We start from the raw sequence: 17,984 nt of genomic DNA on the forward strand, positions 1-17,984 counted from the left end.
TGCCTTTCTAAATCAGGTGCAGTTACTTGAATTTGCCACAGTTGGACATCTATCAAGTTCTCTCTGAGATTCAGGACAAAGGATGCACCTGAGCTCTATTTAGAGTGTATGAATACTTTTTAGTTTTTCTTTTCCAATAAATTTGCACTAATTTCTAAAAACAGGGTTTCTCTTTGTCGTGACAGGATTATTTGTGTAGACTGACGGCAAAACAGAACACTGACAACAAAGAAAAGGGGACAGGAGAGGATAGATGTGGGTTGGGGAAGGAGAGGGATGGTGTGAATGGTTGTAATTACAGAAAGATATTGATGAGACATCACCAAGTACAACATCAGTAGTATGTGTGTGCGTGCGTGTGTGATAGAAACCTTTCTAATCCACAATAGCGGTTAATTACAGCACAGCCGTAAAAGACCCTAAGCCGATTAATCTGCTGCAACATGGAGCCCTGCTTATACATGGGCAAAAAAGATTTCAATGGGAAGAACAAAATGCAGCACGACACAGGCAACTGCTCCTGTTGCCTACAGGTGTTTTATGGAGGGGGAAACATCTTGTGAAGGAGAAGGAGGGAAGAAGGGATGAAAGGAGAAAGACAGAATGGGCCACGCGGTTTAATCCCTTGTCAAAGGTAATTATGAAGATGCACGGTGGGTTAGCCTAAGGCCTTTAGGAGAAGTGGGAGACAGAGAGGTTAGGAGCCATAAACAGGTCGTAAACTGATTCAGCAGTGGTTGGAACTTTACTAGAATGTAATCAAGGAAAGAAGAGACCAATATCACGGTCGACATTAGCAAGGTACTGAAAAATCCCTTTAATGGGGGTTGATGTAAAACGTTGATGTAAAAAACGTGCCGTGATCTTCCCTCTTTTGTATAACCATCTTATTCCAACACAAAAAATCTTATGGTGGCATGCTTGTCGGATCAATCATCACTTGGGTTATACACATTTAAACCTTCAGCAGAGCATCTGTTAGAAGGGAAAACAAGGCCTTTCTCCATGTAGGTATTTAGAACTCTCCAATAGGTTGTCCAATGATCCATCAAACACACTGGTCATCCATCAAACACACTGGTCATCCATCAAACACACTAGAGATCCATCAAACACACTAGTGATCCATGAAACACACTGGTGATCGATCAAACACACTGGTCATCCATCAAACACACTAGTGATCCATCAAACACACTGGTCATCCATCAAACACACTAGTGATCCATCAAACACACTGGTGACCCATCTTACACTGTCATGATCCACTAAACTCAGCAGGTCTCATAGTGATTAGTTAGAGCAATACAGGGGCTTGGTGGGAAATGTGTTCTGACACCCCTTGGCTAGTTTTGCGCTTAGCGTAAACAGTATTAGCCACAGGGCCAATGTTGTTCTCTGTTTAACCTCCCTCTTAGCTGCTGTGTTGGCTGGTTATCCTGTCCTGGAAATGCGGTCTAAGCCCCCTGTCTGGGCTCTACACAAGAGCTATTAATGCTTCACACACACCTCCCTCTCTCCTTTTGCTACGATCCTACGTTCAACCAGTGGCAGCGAGGGAAGCAGGACAGCAGTGTTTTTCAATGCGTGTTTGACCCTGGGAGAAAGTGCTGCCAGACGGGGAAATATGTGGCAAAAAACAAGGGGCTGGAACAGAGAGAACACTTGAGGGATACGGCGAGTGGGAGAGCTCAGGAAGAGTAAGTACAGTGACAACATCTGAGTGTGTGGAGTGTACTCTATAAGTGTTCGTGTAAGCATGGGTGAAGTGTCACTCCTGCTGCAGGCAGTCTAGTGGCCTGGATTTCCTGGTTGGCATGTAGCATATTGCACTGAAACACTGCTGTAGCCTTCTGTAAAGTTTATAACTGGGAATGGGGTGGACTACAGAGTTAAGGCTCTTAAAAGAAAATTCAACATTGTTGTGACATCACCTTGAGTGACATGCGGGTCAAAGGGCTCTGACCTCTGTTGACACCTGACTAATAGCTAACAATTACGCAAACTGCCCTCTTCTCTAGGGAACAAATGAATAAATGTGAGGAAAAAATTATAATATCATCACGGATTACCATTTGGTATGCTATGACCGGTGTCTTCAATAGGTCAGTGGCATTACATACATGAGTAGCTTCCCAAACAATTCTGAAAGCATATGTCATTTTCATATATTCTTCAGAAAACTGTCATGAATAAATCTTAGTATCCGACACTGCAAGCTTCTGGAAACAATGTAAGTGATAAAAAGGTGCGGGAACATTATTCCACTCTTGTTTATGCATTATTGTCTTAAAATACTAAACCAAGCAACATCTGTCAGAACAATACGACAATATTGCGCCTTTTGTCAATGTTGTAGATTCATGTGTAGCCAGTTAATTCACAACCCCATTTTAACAAAAGGTTGGGATGCTGCGTAAAATGCAAAGAAAAACAGAATGCAATGATGTCCAAATCATTTATTTTCATAGATCCACAAATACAATTTAAAACATGCAAAGAAGAAACCATACATAAACAAGATCCAAAAATCCTGCTGCCTTCTCTGGGCCCGAGGTCATTTAAGATGGACAGAGGTGAAGTGAAAAACTGTCCTGTGGTCTGATAAATCAAAATGTTTTATTATTTTTGGGAATCATGTATGCCACCTCCTCCGGGCTAAAGAGGAGAGGGACCATCCGGCTTGTTATCAGCGCACAGTGGAAAAGCCAGCATCCGTGATGGTATGGGGGTGCATTAGTGCATATGGCATGGGTGACTTGCACATCTGTGAAGGCACCATTAATGCTGAACAATATATACAGGTTTTGGAGCAACATATGCTGCCATCCTGACAACATCTTTTACAGGGAAGGCCTTGCTTATTTCAGCAAGACAATGCCAAACCACAATCTGCTCATATTATAACAGCATGATTCCGTAGTAAAAGAGTCTGGGTGCTAAACTAGCCTGTCTGCAGTCCAGACCTGTCACCCAATGAAAACATTTGGCGCTTTTTGAAATGAAAATTCTGACAAAGGAGACCCCGAACTGTTGAGCAGCTGCAATCCTAGATCAAGCAAGAATGGGAAAACATTTCACTTTCAAAACTACAGCATTTGGTCTCCTCAGTTCCCAAACGCTTACAGAGTATTGTTAAAATAAGAGGTGATGCAACCCAGGTAAACATGCCCCTGTCCCAACATGTTTTGAAGCATATTGCTGGCATCAAATTCAAAATTGGCATGTATTTTCCAAAAACCAAAACATTTCTCAGTTTCAACATTTGATATGTTGTCTTTGTACTATTTTCAATCAAATATAGGGATAAATGATTTGCACATCATTGTATTCTGTTTTCATCTTCATTTTACGTAGCGTCACAACTTTTTTGGAAACAAGGTTTTAAAAGGCATGATGGAAATCTGTTATGGATTAAATTACCAAGAAAGTAAACCTGACAGTCTGCGCTTTAACCCATAGTATCATTTTAAATCAAAAGTGTTATTGTCCAAATACTTTTGGGTGTTCCCTGTATTTATTTTAAATCAGACAGACCCAGAAACACAAGTGAATAGCTGACATATGGGATGACACTAACAACAAACACACCCACACACTTATGTGCATCTGCAAGGGGCAGGTACGTCAGACGAGGCTGGACAGGATATGCATTCATATTATTTAATTCTAATCCCCTGTAATCTGCATGTGTGACAGAGACCTGCATGCTGTTGCGTATGCATTACATACTAATTAAGGACTGTATTAATCCAGAGACAGGCCTTTTGGGAGAGCTGGACTAGGTTGCTTCACTCCTGATAACCAGCATCCACATCCACCCCCCCCGCCCCCATCAGTCTCTCTTTAATACATTCTCTGTTGTGCAAGAATAAATTGACTTAAATAAATTTTTTTTTTTTCATGAAGTCCTTGAAGCTGTAAACATTCCAAAGTGAATGAGAGGTTTTGAGTGTTTTGGGGTCATGAACCCATTCGAGATGCTATGTCCAGCATATCCATATGTTGCTGTTGCAATTCCGATTTTGTCACACTGAGGACATTATATTGAGAAAAATAAATAAACATCCCCTGCTACAATCTTAATCACTACTTTAACAGGTGGTTGCAGGTCTAATAGTTCTACTGAAACTTAAGTTAACGTGTTAAAAACAGAGGAAAAGTATAGTGCACCCTGTATTTCTGTTAAAAAGCAATCGTAGCATGATTGAGTCTCAAGTACTTGGGCTTTCATCATGAGATATCTGCACCCGACTTTTGGAGGAATATTTTTCCTTTAAGAAGTTGTAAACAGAGGAGGATACAGACAGGTTGGAGAACAGTGGGATTGAACTGGGACTGAACCCTGGTCTCTTGTAGGGAGCTGTATATGCAACTTATGCCAGGGAGTGTTACTACTAAACAATATAATGAAGGAGGTGGCAAAGAGTTGTTTATCCATACAAATCAAATAGTAAGTAATAGTAAGATGAGGCTGTGGCCGTGGTAAGTGAGCTACTCACTGCTCAGAGCAGGAAGGGTGAGTGAAATGTGCGGACAGTCATGGACAATCCCCAGGGAAATCAGAACACTGTTGTTTTAATGGCTTGAACAACATAAAACAAATCATACATGGAAGGATTACCGTAGGGTTCAGAGGTACATTACTCAACATTAGCCATAATGAATTACGGCAAATGACACACATTTGGTATTAAGAGACAGGGCTGATCAGGAGCATGGAAAGGATACCATTGAGGCTGAGGATTTCCAGTTGGATTAAACAAGGAGCCAAAAAAAACTCAGGCGCCGAGGGCAATTAGTGGACACTAAGGAGGTGGGGGTTAACAGGATAGGCTGTATTACTGCCACAGTGAAAGTCATGTTACCTGGCGAGTTGCTACTAACTACTAACTGCCATGGCAGAAGGCTGTTAAGAGTGACCAAAAGAGGGAATATATACTGGGGGTTTAAACTATTAGAGGGAGAATCAGGGGTGAATGCCAGGATGGAAACAGATTATGAACAAATGATTACATATTGGAAGAGAAAAAAGTCACTAAAGAGGTTGTGGATAACAGTTAGCTGAATTCTATGAAAACCAGAAAAGGAACCAGTAAAGCCTAGTTCAGCCGGCCCGCAATAAAAATGTATAAACACTGTTGTCCTCACCATATTCAAACATGACAGGCACTGTCATTAACCACTATGCCACAGCACTACACCTCTCACCAGTCGCTAGACACCATTAAGCATTGTCTTAAACTGACTTAACATTTCTTATTAAGTTTACTTCCACCACATACAGCGTCTATGAACTGTATTTGCCTCTGGCCCTTTTAAAAGCCAGTAATAGGCTTTACCAGTATCTACTAACTTACTGGAATAGTCATAAGTATTGAGCAGTTGCTAGCGAGTCTGCCAAAGCTATTTCATTTCATGGCATAAGAACATATTTTTTTCTTTCATGGCATAACAACATACGTTTTTATTTCATTCCTGAATGACACTGATACAATAACTATCAAGAAAGGTGAAAATAACTTTTTCATCCAGTGAAAAGACGAGAGGTTCGTGGAATCTACTAGAAATAGTCGCAATACTGTATAACCGTAAACAGTTTTATTGCGGCCCACAAATAAAATGTATAAATCTCGTAGCTCTCAACAGATCCGAACTTAGGTGTTCCACGTGAGAGGCACTGTCTTTAACCACTACGCCACGGTATTACGTGCTTCAGTGGGTGCTAGACACCATTGAGGATTGTGTCAAACTGACTAATGTTTCTAATTAAGTTTACCTCCACCATAGCGTCTATGAACTGTGTGGCTTTTGCCACAGGCCATTTAGCAGCATATTAACCAGTAATAGGCTTACTAGTATCTACTAACTTCCTAGGAATAATCATAAGAATTGATCAATTGCTAGCAAGACTGAAGATGAACTATTCCGTGCCAGAAACAGTCGCTATATAACAGTATACAGCTTTAGTTAAGGCTTACTATAATGTAGATACTGAAGGTTTTAGCCAGCAAGGTTTTCGTCTATATAGAATAATTCATAACGCGTACTTCACTTTCCCTGTGAGATGCGAACGAGGGACCTATAGTTTACAAGTCCGCTTCTCTGACCACTATGCTATTTAACAAGGGGGACACTCTGTCTGTCAGTCAGTCATTCACTCACTCAAAGAGACTCTTCTTTGGTCAGCTCCGCTTATGCGGAAATATTTGATACTGTCATTTTTTTGTTATTGCTGAACTGAATGTTGCTGCTGGTTTCTGTGGTTTGCAGTCGTGGTGGAGGGACTAGAGGCTGGGGAAACCAGAAGAAATGGTGACCCTGTGGAAGCTGTTCCTCTGCCAGCTGGCAATAAACATGTCCTACCGTGTCGTGAAAGGTGGGCCAGAGTACAATCAAACAATTTATGGGAGGGAACAGTGCTTTTTGTCACCCCTTAAAATGTCCTGTCCACACAGCATGTACAACGTGAACACAAAATGAAATCCCACCCTGAGGGGTCAGATTGGAAGCCTCACCTTCCAGGTGATAAAATCAGGGCTCAGACTCATCCAGATCGATTCAGGTTCTCTTTATCGCGACTTGACATGTGGCGGCCTAAGGCACCATAAGGAAGCGTCTGGACACACTCATGCCCCCATGGGAAAAGCTTAATATGCGGTTAACTATTCACCCATTCCTGCGACCAGCTAACGGGACACTATTCTAGGCTAGGGAGTAGTTACATTGAGGCACCTTTGGGTCTCGTCCATGTATGTGGCGTAACGCTGCATCTGACAACGTAACCTCCATTGGTCTAAAAACAGGGCCAAAAAGGGAAACATCTTGAAGGATAGTGAGCTGTATTAGACATGACCTTAGGTGTAAAAAATTAGGACATTAGGACAAAAGCAAGAGCCAATTTGAATCAATGTATACTTCACCATAACCACATTCTACAGCAACACCATGCAGGGCATACACAAAATGGACTTGTAAGTCAATGCAAAAAAACATGTAATGGTATACGAAGTTCAGATTTAAAAGCGGAAAAATCTATGTAGAGCTGTGGTTTTATGACCAAGAAAGGTGAGGCTTTCAGTCTGACTAGAGCACTCAATTGCCTTAAAAGACGTGATGGAAATCTGTGTTCAGGTTGTGCACACAATGAGATCACGTACCTCGACGTGTCATACTGAAGTGACTGACTGAAAGGGGACGGTAAATAATGTATGTCCATTGGTTTTACAATAATGTTTCTATATAAACAGCTTAAACCAAAACCACAATGCCACATGGTTTAATAGACAGGCTTTTGAGACTTAAGAGAGACTTGCACATAAGTGATTTAAAGTAACTGAATTAACTCCAAGACTGTGCACGTTTATTGACAGCCAGCCTCTGTTTGGGTGGTTCGGACATCTTTGCGACGGTCAGGGAGAACAGCCCTATGGGAGAGTTCATTGCAAACCTCAGCATCGTCGGAGAACCAGCAGGGGTGAACAGCATCCGTTTGTGCCTCACCGGAGAGAATGCGAATTGGTTTTACCTAGAAGGAAGAACAATCAGGCTAAACTCGTCAATTTCAAGGGCCCTGGATCGAGAGGTACTAAGACTTTACATAGCAATGTTACTGTTCTGTGTTCAATCTTATGCTACAATATCTGTCTTTGAGGACACAATACTTTTTGACAGTTTATATTTAACAACCGCACACAATTCTACATCTCTCCTAAGCGTCAGGGATCTATTTTGATGGCAGCATTAACATGCTACCAAGACGATATAATGCAGGTAAGACATTTAGCTCAATGAAATCTTAACTGAATGTTCAGCAAGTTAATGCCAACTTGTAAACCTTAATCAGAACAAACTAAAAATTAAGGAATAATGCTTCAACTGAGTTCAGGAAAATTGTGTTTTCTTCTCCAGAGTGAATACAGGGTCATGGTTGAGATTCTTAATGAAAATGATAACAAACCAAAGTTTGTTGAGAAGACTATACAACCGCGTTACATAAATGAGGTAAAGATGAATCTCAACCACACAGTAATAATACAGAGAACCTTCAGCTTCAGATGAGGTGAGAGGTCTTGTGTATTTTGTCACTCCCCAGCTCACTGCAATCAACTCTGTAGTCTTCATCGTCAAGGCCATCGACGCTGATGGAGACATCCTCACCTACATCATTGACAGTGCCTCGGTATGCAACTCTACATTTAGACATTAGACATTCTGAAATAGTGCAGAGTATGACTTAGAAAGGAGAAATAGTTACAAGACAGCAACTTTACCAAGTTTCCATTATGGCTGTGATAGGCAATTCCAGTGTTGTGGATGTGACATTTCACACAATCAGAAAAATAATCTGAAATTACTTAAAGGATAAATTGACATTTTAATGTATATTTGTGGAAGCCTACAGAGTAAGTGTAGAAACATTGACAAAAGTATATGAATCTTACATCCCTAGAGTAATATAATAGCCACTTTCAAAGGAAGTCTTGGCTGCATAGAAAATATTTTCACTATCCAAGTGTAATTCTTCTTTTTGTATGCTTTTATATTTTTTAGTTATACAGTTATTGTAACAGAATCTCTCTACACCTCCCTATACTCGTATTTTAAGTGCAATTTATTTGCCAAAAATGAGACAAAATACACAATAAACAAAGTTAAAGATTAATTTAACTGATAGTGAATTATTTTGACCACGATAATCATGTTATGAAAATCTGATATTGTGACAGACCTATTACGGATGTGACATTCTCTGTTTTGGATATGAACTGTGTGTTCCAAAATATGCATTTCATATGAAAGATTTCTATGAAATAATTATTCAACCAGTATATTTATGTTGTCATCTGAAAATTCAGTTTTCCTTAAAGAACCAAGAAATTTGCACAAATGTTCAAAATAATTGTATTTAAAGGTTTTTATTGGAAATAGTTCATGCTCAGGTTGACCTTACTGCAGAATTTCCCTTCATAAACGTTGTGCATTTAACACTCTAGCACTTTCAAAGGGAATACCATAAACACTTTATTTATGACAATAGAATACCTTAGTCGCTAACAAGATAACAAATAGCTAGCTTGGCAATCTAGCTCCTAAAAAGAGTATTTGCAGACTACAAGTAAATGCAAACTGATAGACGGCCCTGCGAGAAAGTTAAAACGGGGACTATGTCAGGCACCCCAAACAATTTTGTAGAACATAAATATTTAAAATATGAAAATAAAACTGCAGATGTCTTCTGAACAGTTATTCTTGTACAGTGGATATAAAAAGTCTACACAGCCCTGTTAAAATGCCAGATTTCTATGAGACAGATAAATCATGTCAGAACTGTTTTCACTTTTAATGTGACCTATAATGTGAACAATTCAATTGAAAAACACACAAAAAAAAAAATATCTTCCAGGAGGAAAAATGAAAAATATAAACCTTATAATAACCTGGTGTGCACACCCTCTTATATCTGGGGATGTGGCTGTGTTCAGAATTAACCAATCACATTCAAACTCATGTTAATAGAAGTCATTACACACCTGCCATCATTTAAAGTGACCCTGATTAATTACAAATAAAGTTCAGCTGTTCTAGTAGGATCTTCCTGACATTTTCTTAGTTGCATCTCAGAGCAAAAGTCATGGTCTGCAGAGAGCTTCCAAAGCATCAGAGGGATCTCATTGTTGAAAAGTATCAGTCAGGAGAAGGGTACAAAAGAATTTCCAAAGCATTAGATATACACAGGGAAGACACTCATCATCATGTGGAGAAAATATGGCACAACAGAGACATTACCAAGAACTGGATGTCCCTCCAAAACTGATGAAAAGACGAGAAGATAACTGGTCAGGGAGGCTTCCAAGAGGCCTAGAGCAACATTAAAGGAACTGCAGGAATTTCTGGCAAGTACAAGCTGTGTGCTACATGTGACAACAATCTCCTGTATTCTTCATATGAATGGGCTAGGGCATAGGGTGGCAAGACGGAAGCCTTTTCTTACAAAGAAAAACATCCAAGCCCGGCTGAAGTTCACAAAAACAAACATCAAGTCCCTCAAAAGCACATGGGAAAATGTGTTATGGTCTGATGAAACCAAGGTTGAACCATTTGGCCATAATTCCAAAAGGTATGTTTGGCGCAAAAACAACACTGCACATCACCCAAAGAACACCATACCCACAGTGAAGCATGGTGGTGGCAGCATCATACTTTGGGGCTGTTTTTCTTCAGCTGGAACCAGGGCCTTAGTCTGGGTGGAGGGAATTATGAACAGTTCCAAATACCAGGCAATTTTGGCACAAAACCTTCAGGCGTCCGTTAGAAAGCTGAAGATGAAGAGGAAATTCAGCTTTCAGCATGACAATGTCCCAAAGCACACATCCAAATTCACAAAAGCATGGCTTCACCAGAAGAAGATTAACGTTTTGGAATGGCCCAGCCAGAGCCCATACCTGAACCCAATTGAAAATCTGTGGGGTGATCTGAAGAGGGCTGTGCACAGGAGATGTCCTCGCAATCTGACAGATTTGGAGCGCTTTTGCAAAGAAGAGTGGAGCAAATACTGCCACGTCAAGATGTGCCATGCTAATAGACTGGAGTGCTGTAATAAAATCAAAAGGTGCTTCAACAAAGTATTAGTTTAAGGGTGTCCACACTTATGCAACCAGGTTATTGTGAGTGTTTTATTTTTTATTTTCCCTCCTCAAAGATTTCAGGTTGTTTTTCAATTGAATTGTTTGCGTTATAGGTCATATTAAAGGTGGAAAAAGTTCTGACAAGATTTATCTTTGTCTCATTCTTTTACATCACAAGAACCTGGCATTTTAACAGGGGTGTGTAGACTTTTTATATCCACTGTATTTACGGCATTCATACAGTACAAATAAGACACAGTTAAAATCAATAAACATCGAAACAGAATAACTAGAACTAAAAGACACTGAAAACAGAAAGGCAAAACCCAGCACAGCACCATGCCATGCTAGGCTGTTACAAAAGGGGGAAAATCACCCAATAAAATATATACTGTGCAGAAAATCAAAAATAATAAAGATATTTTGCCAAGTAAGTTTCACAACAAACTAAGAATTGGTTCTGGTCTGTTGGTGCAGCAATTTATACAAAAGAAATAAAAACAAATAAGAATAGTGGACTGAACATAAAAACAGTAGACTGAGCATTAATAAATTACAAAAAATATACTAAAAAATATGTAAGGTGCAAGAATTGTCTAGCTGAGGTGTGTATGTGGGGAGGGGTTACATTTACCTAACCTTGTCAAAGACATATTACCTTCATTATTTCTTCTTCCTATCATTTCAGCCTGATGCCAGCTACTTCAGAATAGACCTGCCTAACAGTGGTGAAGTGACCCTGGACAAGCCGCTGGACTACGAGACTAAAACCCAGCTGCACCTGGTAATCTATGCTGTGGTAAGGCCAGCTACTAATGTGATTATTTTCCAAATATTTTGAGTGTTGAGTTCGGGTTTCCTACCATATACAGATTAGTACTCAACTCAAAATGTAAGTTTCAAACAGTTAACAAACAGGGTGTTGTTTTAATACTGAATGTCTATGGCTTTTTTCGCATGAATAGTAGTTTTGCAGGCCACATCAGGGCTGCCCGCCATATTACACCAGCTCAACGTATCAATGTTCATGCAAAAAAACAGGTATTTAAAACAATTTTAAAAAAACAATGTGCAGTAGCACATGCTGAGAATATGATAATGACAAGGTTCAAAAAAAAAAAAAACACTGGGGATTTCTTTACACCGAAAGACTCATTTAAAATCCTGATGATCATTTGGCTGGTCTGCACCTTTATTTAGGTTAAAATTAATGTTATAGACTAAGGTTTTAGCCAAATCAATTCTGCATCTTCATTTGGCGTGGCAGATTCAAATGCGTGGAAAGCCGTGTAAAATGATTGTTGAAGTCCTTAACCAGCCTAACTTTGTCAGAATGCCGAGGGCTCTCAAATTCAGTGTCCTCAAATACAATGGGGCTGAATTCTGGCCTCCCCACATTGTTGTGGCTCACCATCTTGCTATGCTAAATAGTTTTCCAATACATTACTGAAACCTTAAGACAGCTTCACAAAGTGTTTCTCCCCAGGAAACCCACACCAAAGAGTACTATAACACTACCGCCTCTCTCACCGTGAACGTGGAGGACGGGGACGATCATCACCCTCAGTTCCTACCCTGCACGCCCATCTCCCTGGACTACAACCACACAGCTGTCTGCACCAACCCCATCTACACGGTCAACATCACAGAAATGGACGAGGTGAGGATGACAGGGTAGAAATCCAATTGAAACATGTAGCAGGAAAGATTACAAGTGTGTAATTCTCTCTTTTTTCAGGACATCTTACTGAATTTTTCTCCTAGTCCAATTCACGCGGAAGATGGAGACAGAAGCCTTGACACGCCTTTGTTCTACTCCATTCTCTCGGGTGAGGGCCTACATAGGACTGCTATGGCCTTGTACCTATTGCTGCAACATAGACATGTTTTAAAAAAAAGTTGTTTACCATAACCTGTTGGTGAGGGTTAGAGTTAAAGGTCTATAGAATATCCTGTAGATGGATCTTATTCATTGCTTTTGTTGTAGAAATTGCTTTGTAGCATTATAAATGAACACATTAGGTCATTTTTTTGTGACACCCCCAAGGCCAGTCTATTGACTTGTGTAACACGTGTCTCAGGTGGTGACCAACACAGGTTTCGAATTAATAACCAAACGGCGGCGATAACAATGACAAGACGGGTGGAAAACCGGAATCTGACACCGTTATTCCAACTACGCATCATGGTGAGACAATCTTTATTAAAACTATTTTCAAAAAGCACTAGTTATTTCAATAAAAAGCAAGAAATAAGACAACTGTTACAACCTGTAAAGAGTTATTTTTGTGAGTACAGGCTTGGCAACCCAGTGTCAGGGGTTTTGGATCAGCTTAGGTGGATGAAGTGGACCAGTGCATTGCTGTCATTGGTCAAATGTTAGACGCCCTACTGGTGAACATATTACCTGATTCTAACAGTCTAGCTTTTATTTCTTTGTTATTGTTAGTTTGGAAATATGATCTTATGTCATAATATATTCTGCATGCATATTATCTTTTCTAATAAAACATTTCAGAAAAAATAAAACCTTAAAATAGGATCATCCTGAACTGTTCAGACGATGAACACACCCTCAATCGTCTACAGGCCTCTCAGCTGAACGACCCAACAAAGTACAGTGTGACAACGGCGGTGGTCCGGGTGTTGGCAGAGAACCGCTTCCCTCCCGTTTTTAACAGAACCACATACAAGGGCTTCATCATAGAGAGCTCCAGCCCCGCCAGCCTCGTCTCCACCTACGGGAACGAGGTTCTGATCATCCAAGCCACCGACCAGGACTTCCAAGACGTAAGCCATGACAATGTGACTGCACAGGGATCTGTTTCTCTGGCTGTTATGGTTCACCTTCCTTTGATTAGCAGGGTGTGAATCCAAGGATGCACTACTCGCTGCAGCCCACACCAGCCACCGCTGGACTGTACCACATCACCCAGGAAGGCATTCTCATCGCTAAGACGTATCGCCTACGACCCTACGACAGGCACATCCTAGAGGTCAGGATCAAAATCCCAACCCCTTTGTCTGTTACATGAATTGCACATGAATCCACCGTTCTCTAATTTTATCATCTGGTAGGTAGTCGCGAGGGATGAGGAATCAGGTGAAGCTGTTAAAGCCTCGGTGGACATAGAACTGCTGAGACGAGGCCAGCCAGGTAAGTGCTTAGCCATCGTAAGGAAACAGGAAACCCACACACAAAAAGAAACTACATACAGTGTCAGCTTTTGACAGGGAGTGAAAGTCATGGCACATGGAACAGAACCACGCTACAGCTCCCTGAAAGTCACCAAAGAGGACATGCAAGAGGGCATCTTTCACAGTCTGGTGGGATTGTTACTGTGCTGTAATCTCTCCCATTGAATGGGCCCAAATCTGCCTTGATAATTGGATCAACTTAATTATGTCTGACCCCAGCCCCCCTAACCCTGACAACACTAAATCAGGGGTTAATCCATGCGACTGGGCATGCAGACTGCATGTCAAGCTGCTTCACAGAATGTCTGCCTTACCCATTAAAAATATTGTAAACCGAGACAACACAAAACAGACATCAACTCTCTATTCAACAGGGCTTCGGGCAAAAGGTTTGGATGAATAAGAAGGCCTCCGGAGGGCTATGAGCAAAACAAACGGCAAAGCAAACATATTCAACCTTTCTTCTGGGCTGATCGACTTCCTACTGTAAACCCCTCTCCTGTCTCTTCGTTCTGTCCTCCACAGTTCCAAGGAATCCTTTCGGAGAGGAGCGTTTGTTCAGAGACATGGATGTGAGAGTGGCTGGCGGTGTTATGGCCTTGATGCTTCTGCTGCTAGTGACCACCCTGTTCCTGCTGATCCGATGGGCCAAAAGGAGGAGACAGGGACAAGACCCTGCCGGACGAGGGTCTGTCGCTCTAGGGAAGCACTCCAAGGTGGTAAGGGCTGTTCCAAACACACACCCACCCACACGTGAAACAGTGATATAGATCCAGGTGATGTAGGCCAGTGGTCAGTGAATGAATGATGAACAGGGGCCAGGATACATACATAAACCTAATGAAACCACCAGGCAGGGGTCGCATCCAAAACCCCTAATTTCAGTTAAATGTGACCTTTGAGCTCTGACTCCTAAACCCTTAGTTGGCCGTACAAGTTAAAAGGTAGCATGTCCGACAGTTCTTCTTCATTTCCCGCTGTTACATAAAGCTTAAAGGGGTTCCCGGTGGTGAGTTTCAAATGAGCAATTCAAATGCGTAATTATGCAAATGACTGTTTCCTGTGGTTGTAATGTTAGGTTGTGGCTTTGTTGTTGTGTTTATTACGCTACCAAGATGCAGAAAGAAAACACAGTGCAACTTGTACTGTGGAGAAAATGTATAACATTGGGGATAAAACAGTAACATGTACCGTAAAAGTTACATATATGCAAAAGTAACACATGTAATGGTTGTGATTATGGCAATGAGGTGAAATACTGACTTGCTTGTGTTTTGCATCGTAGACTGAAGCGGATTTATGGTTAGTACCCGAACCCATCTGTATGGGGAATATCATAGATTCAGTCATAGAATAGTCTAGTATCTATCGCTGAACTGGAGTAGGTTAAAATCATGGGAATTGTGCTTTGACAATTTCTGAAACGGACTGGCTGATTGATCGCATTCTCTGGATGCCTTGTTCTCAAAAACTAAACAACCGTACCTTCTGCACATGTGCTACTCCAGCTACCCGGAGTTAAAATGGGCCTCTCTGGAGAACTGTAACAATGTGCCCTCTATGAAATTGTGGCCAGATAGTTGCATATTGAATAACAGTCTTATTTGTGGTTAAATCACATAAGGTTTGGTCCCTCAATGCAATGTGTTAACAGGGACAGGCTACATGGGAGATATCAATTCTTATTTGTATACCCTTATTTTACCAGGAAAGTAGGCAACAACCTGGGAGCAATTAAGATAAATGTCTTACTCAGGGACAAAGCTATAGATGTTTCAACTTGCCGGCTTTGGGATCCAATCTAGAAACCTGTAGGCCTCAAGTTTACATGAACATCGGCAAGTAGACTAAATGCTTTTCATTTAAAAAAATACATTTAGGATAAGGATATTGGAGATTATGTCTGGTAAATTTTTTGCCAACTAAATGCACATTTTCTCATGAATTAGCCCTTAAAACATTTTGTGGATAATGCTCATTCAAAATGCAGAAATGTGTGAATGGATAACACACATGAGCAGAACCTGAAAGGTTGTTTAGTGATGGGAAAGATACAGTATGTTCTGGGGGCAGGAGGGTTCGGTCCAGTTAGATCTGGTTGCGCAACCCATAGTTTTCTCAAAACACTGTCAAATGTGCTAAATTTGAAACAACACTGCTTGTGCACAATGTTCAACATTCTTCTGAAAAAGACTTTTGGACAAGCCAGGACAAGAACACTGGATCAGTTTAACCATAAATCACAGACACATAATGTAGTGCCTGAGTCTGATGAAGCGGCCTTATGACCCAACTCTGGACCACATATGGCCCCTGAAGAGCAGGGTTTTTGAGCCCCAGCTCAGCTGACTGTCTCGCTACACATACCTGTCTCCCTGTCCTCTGCTAACTACTATCCTGTCAGTAGTTAGCAGAGGACATTTAAAAAAATATACACACAAATAATATATATATATATATTATTTATATGTATATTATTATATATATATAAAACATTTTAACCCAAAGCATCCTCCTAAATGTCAATTTTTTCCATGATCAACAGGTGAACTCAAGACGATCCATGCCCCTGATAGAGGAAATCTCTTCCTTCCAGAATGAAACATTCAGTATAGATTATGAGGCCTCTGGGGGTTCCGGAAGCCTCCACGGGAGACATGGAGTCTACACCAGGAAGCAGTCGCTACCTGCGCCGCAACCAGGCTCCCACAGCAGCCATCAAGACTGCGGCTCAAGGACGGTAACAGGTGACACGCTGCCTACACTGGTGATGCCAGAGCCCCTGGTTAAAGACCTCACCCCCACCTTACTCTCCAATGGCAGGAACGCCGACAGGACCGCCAGCATTGAGGTTACGATGAAAGACGAGAAGGAAAGGAATAAGCAGAGGGCGGAGGACAGGAAATTGGAACAGGAGTGGGAACATGCCGTCGGCAGAGACGGCAGCAAAAGACACTCGGAGGCGGAAAGAACGGACAAATCGAGAGATGTTTTTGGTGCTTCTAGTGGCGCTTCCAGCGAGATGGCAGATGTAAGCGAGGTCTCTGAGGATCAAACGAGCACAGAGAAGCCTCCGAGCCAGAGGATGAGAAACCAACTCATCAGAGAACCCCATGCCAGACACAAAAGCACTTCTGAAGAAGAGTCTGAAGCAGACAACCAATATAAGATTATGCACTCTGGGATGTGTCTCTCAGACGATTATGACACAGCAGCAGAGGAGGAGCCTGGCGACAGGTCCCGATACTCCAGCGTCAGGACATCAAGAGGAGACTCGCAACGCGGGAGCTCATCAAAACACACCGACAACCAAACAAACCGACGACTAAGTAACCCACAGATACACCATTCAGATTCACACTCAGGGCTTCCAACTCACATTGAGGAAGACGCCAAAGAACTCTTACCATTTATCCAAAAATAAAACTGACATTATAAAGCCAATTGTATTTCATTATGTTCAGATCTTTATTGGTCTTTATTGGGTAAAGACTTTTCAGGTCTTTATTGGGTAAATGGACACATTTTAATCAGAGAATAGAAATGTGTTTTCTGTGAAACTGTGTGTGGCCAGCCTTAATACGAATGAAGCCATTCTGTATTACTTTCATTTGCAGTGTTGAAGAACTAGTATTGAAACAATTAGTCAGAATGTAAGCGTGCACAATATTGCCATGTTACTGTACAGTAATGATGTGACCTTCTTACTGTCCTATACATGTACTGTAGATGTCTTATATATGTTCTGTACATCTCCTTTAGATGTCCTTTATATGGGCAGATGTCCTGTAAATGTTGTGTAAATGTCCTGTAGATGTCAGTATTTAATATATGTATTGTAGATGTCCACAATTTCTATTACCTAATTCAAACATCCTGTTGGAGGACTTTCCCTGAAAAGCAGGAAATGCAAAAAAAAAACAATTTTAAGTAGAAAAAATGGCCGAACAATTTGGTAATATCCTCTTCAAAATGTCAAACTTCATTCCCCCAAAAGATGCAAAAATCCTCCCAAATTGTTGAAAATCCATACAATAATTGTTGCGGTAAGATTATTTTCCTGATGTGGGAAATTAAAACATGTCACCTGCACAGTTACATTAGCATTGTAAAAAGGTTTCTAATGCCACAATACACACTGTAAATAAAATTACTGTA

At 41.0% G+C, this 17,984-nt stretch overlaps 1 protein-coding gene across 7 annotated transcripts; it reads left to right on the forward strand.

Annotated features, from left to right (window-relative positions):
* Nucleotides 1-514: 514 nt before the first annotated feature.
* LOC105020170 (cadherin-related family member 5) lies at nt 515-17,984 on the forward strand. 7 transcript variants are annotated; one of them, XM_034290003.1, is made up of 17 exons: nt 515-634; nt 1,419-1,700; nt 6,274-6,379; nt 7,374-7,585; nt 7,717-7,773; nt 7,912-8,004; nt 8,096-8,182; nt 11,317-11,427; nt 12,115-12,288; nt 12,367-12,457; nt 12,710-12,816; nt 13,218-13,418; nt 13,490-13,624; nt 13,707-13,785; nt 14,352-14,545; nt 15,112-15,128; nt 16,372-16,458. In XM_034290003.1, exons 3-17 carry the CDS (start codon nt 6,313-6,315, stop codon nt 16,373-16,375), a joined length of 1,629 nt encoding a protein of 542 aa, XP_034145894.1. In that variant the 5' UTR covers nt 515-634; nt 1,419-1,700; nt 6,274-6,312; the 3' UTR covers nt 16,376-16,458. The 7 variants fall into 7 exon arrangements, with proteins under 7 accessions (XP_034145894.1, XP_034145895.1, XP_010885242.2 ...); XM_034290004.1 differs by having other exon boundaries at nt 14,352-14,542; nt 16,372-16,421; XM_010886940.2 differs by lacking the exon at nt 15,112-15,128 and having other exon boundaries at nt 517-634; nt 14,352-14,542; nt 16,372-17,984.

This window comes from Esox lucius, chromosome 23, assembly GCF_011004845.1.
Source record: "Esox lucius isolate fEsoLuc1 chromosome 23, fEsoLuc1.pri, whole genome shotgun sequence".
NCBI classification, from domain to species: Eukaryota; Metazoa; Chordata; class Actinopteri; order Esociformes; family Esocidae; genus Esox; species Esox lucius.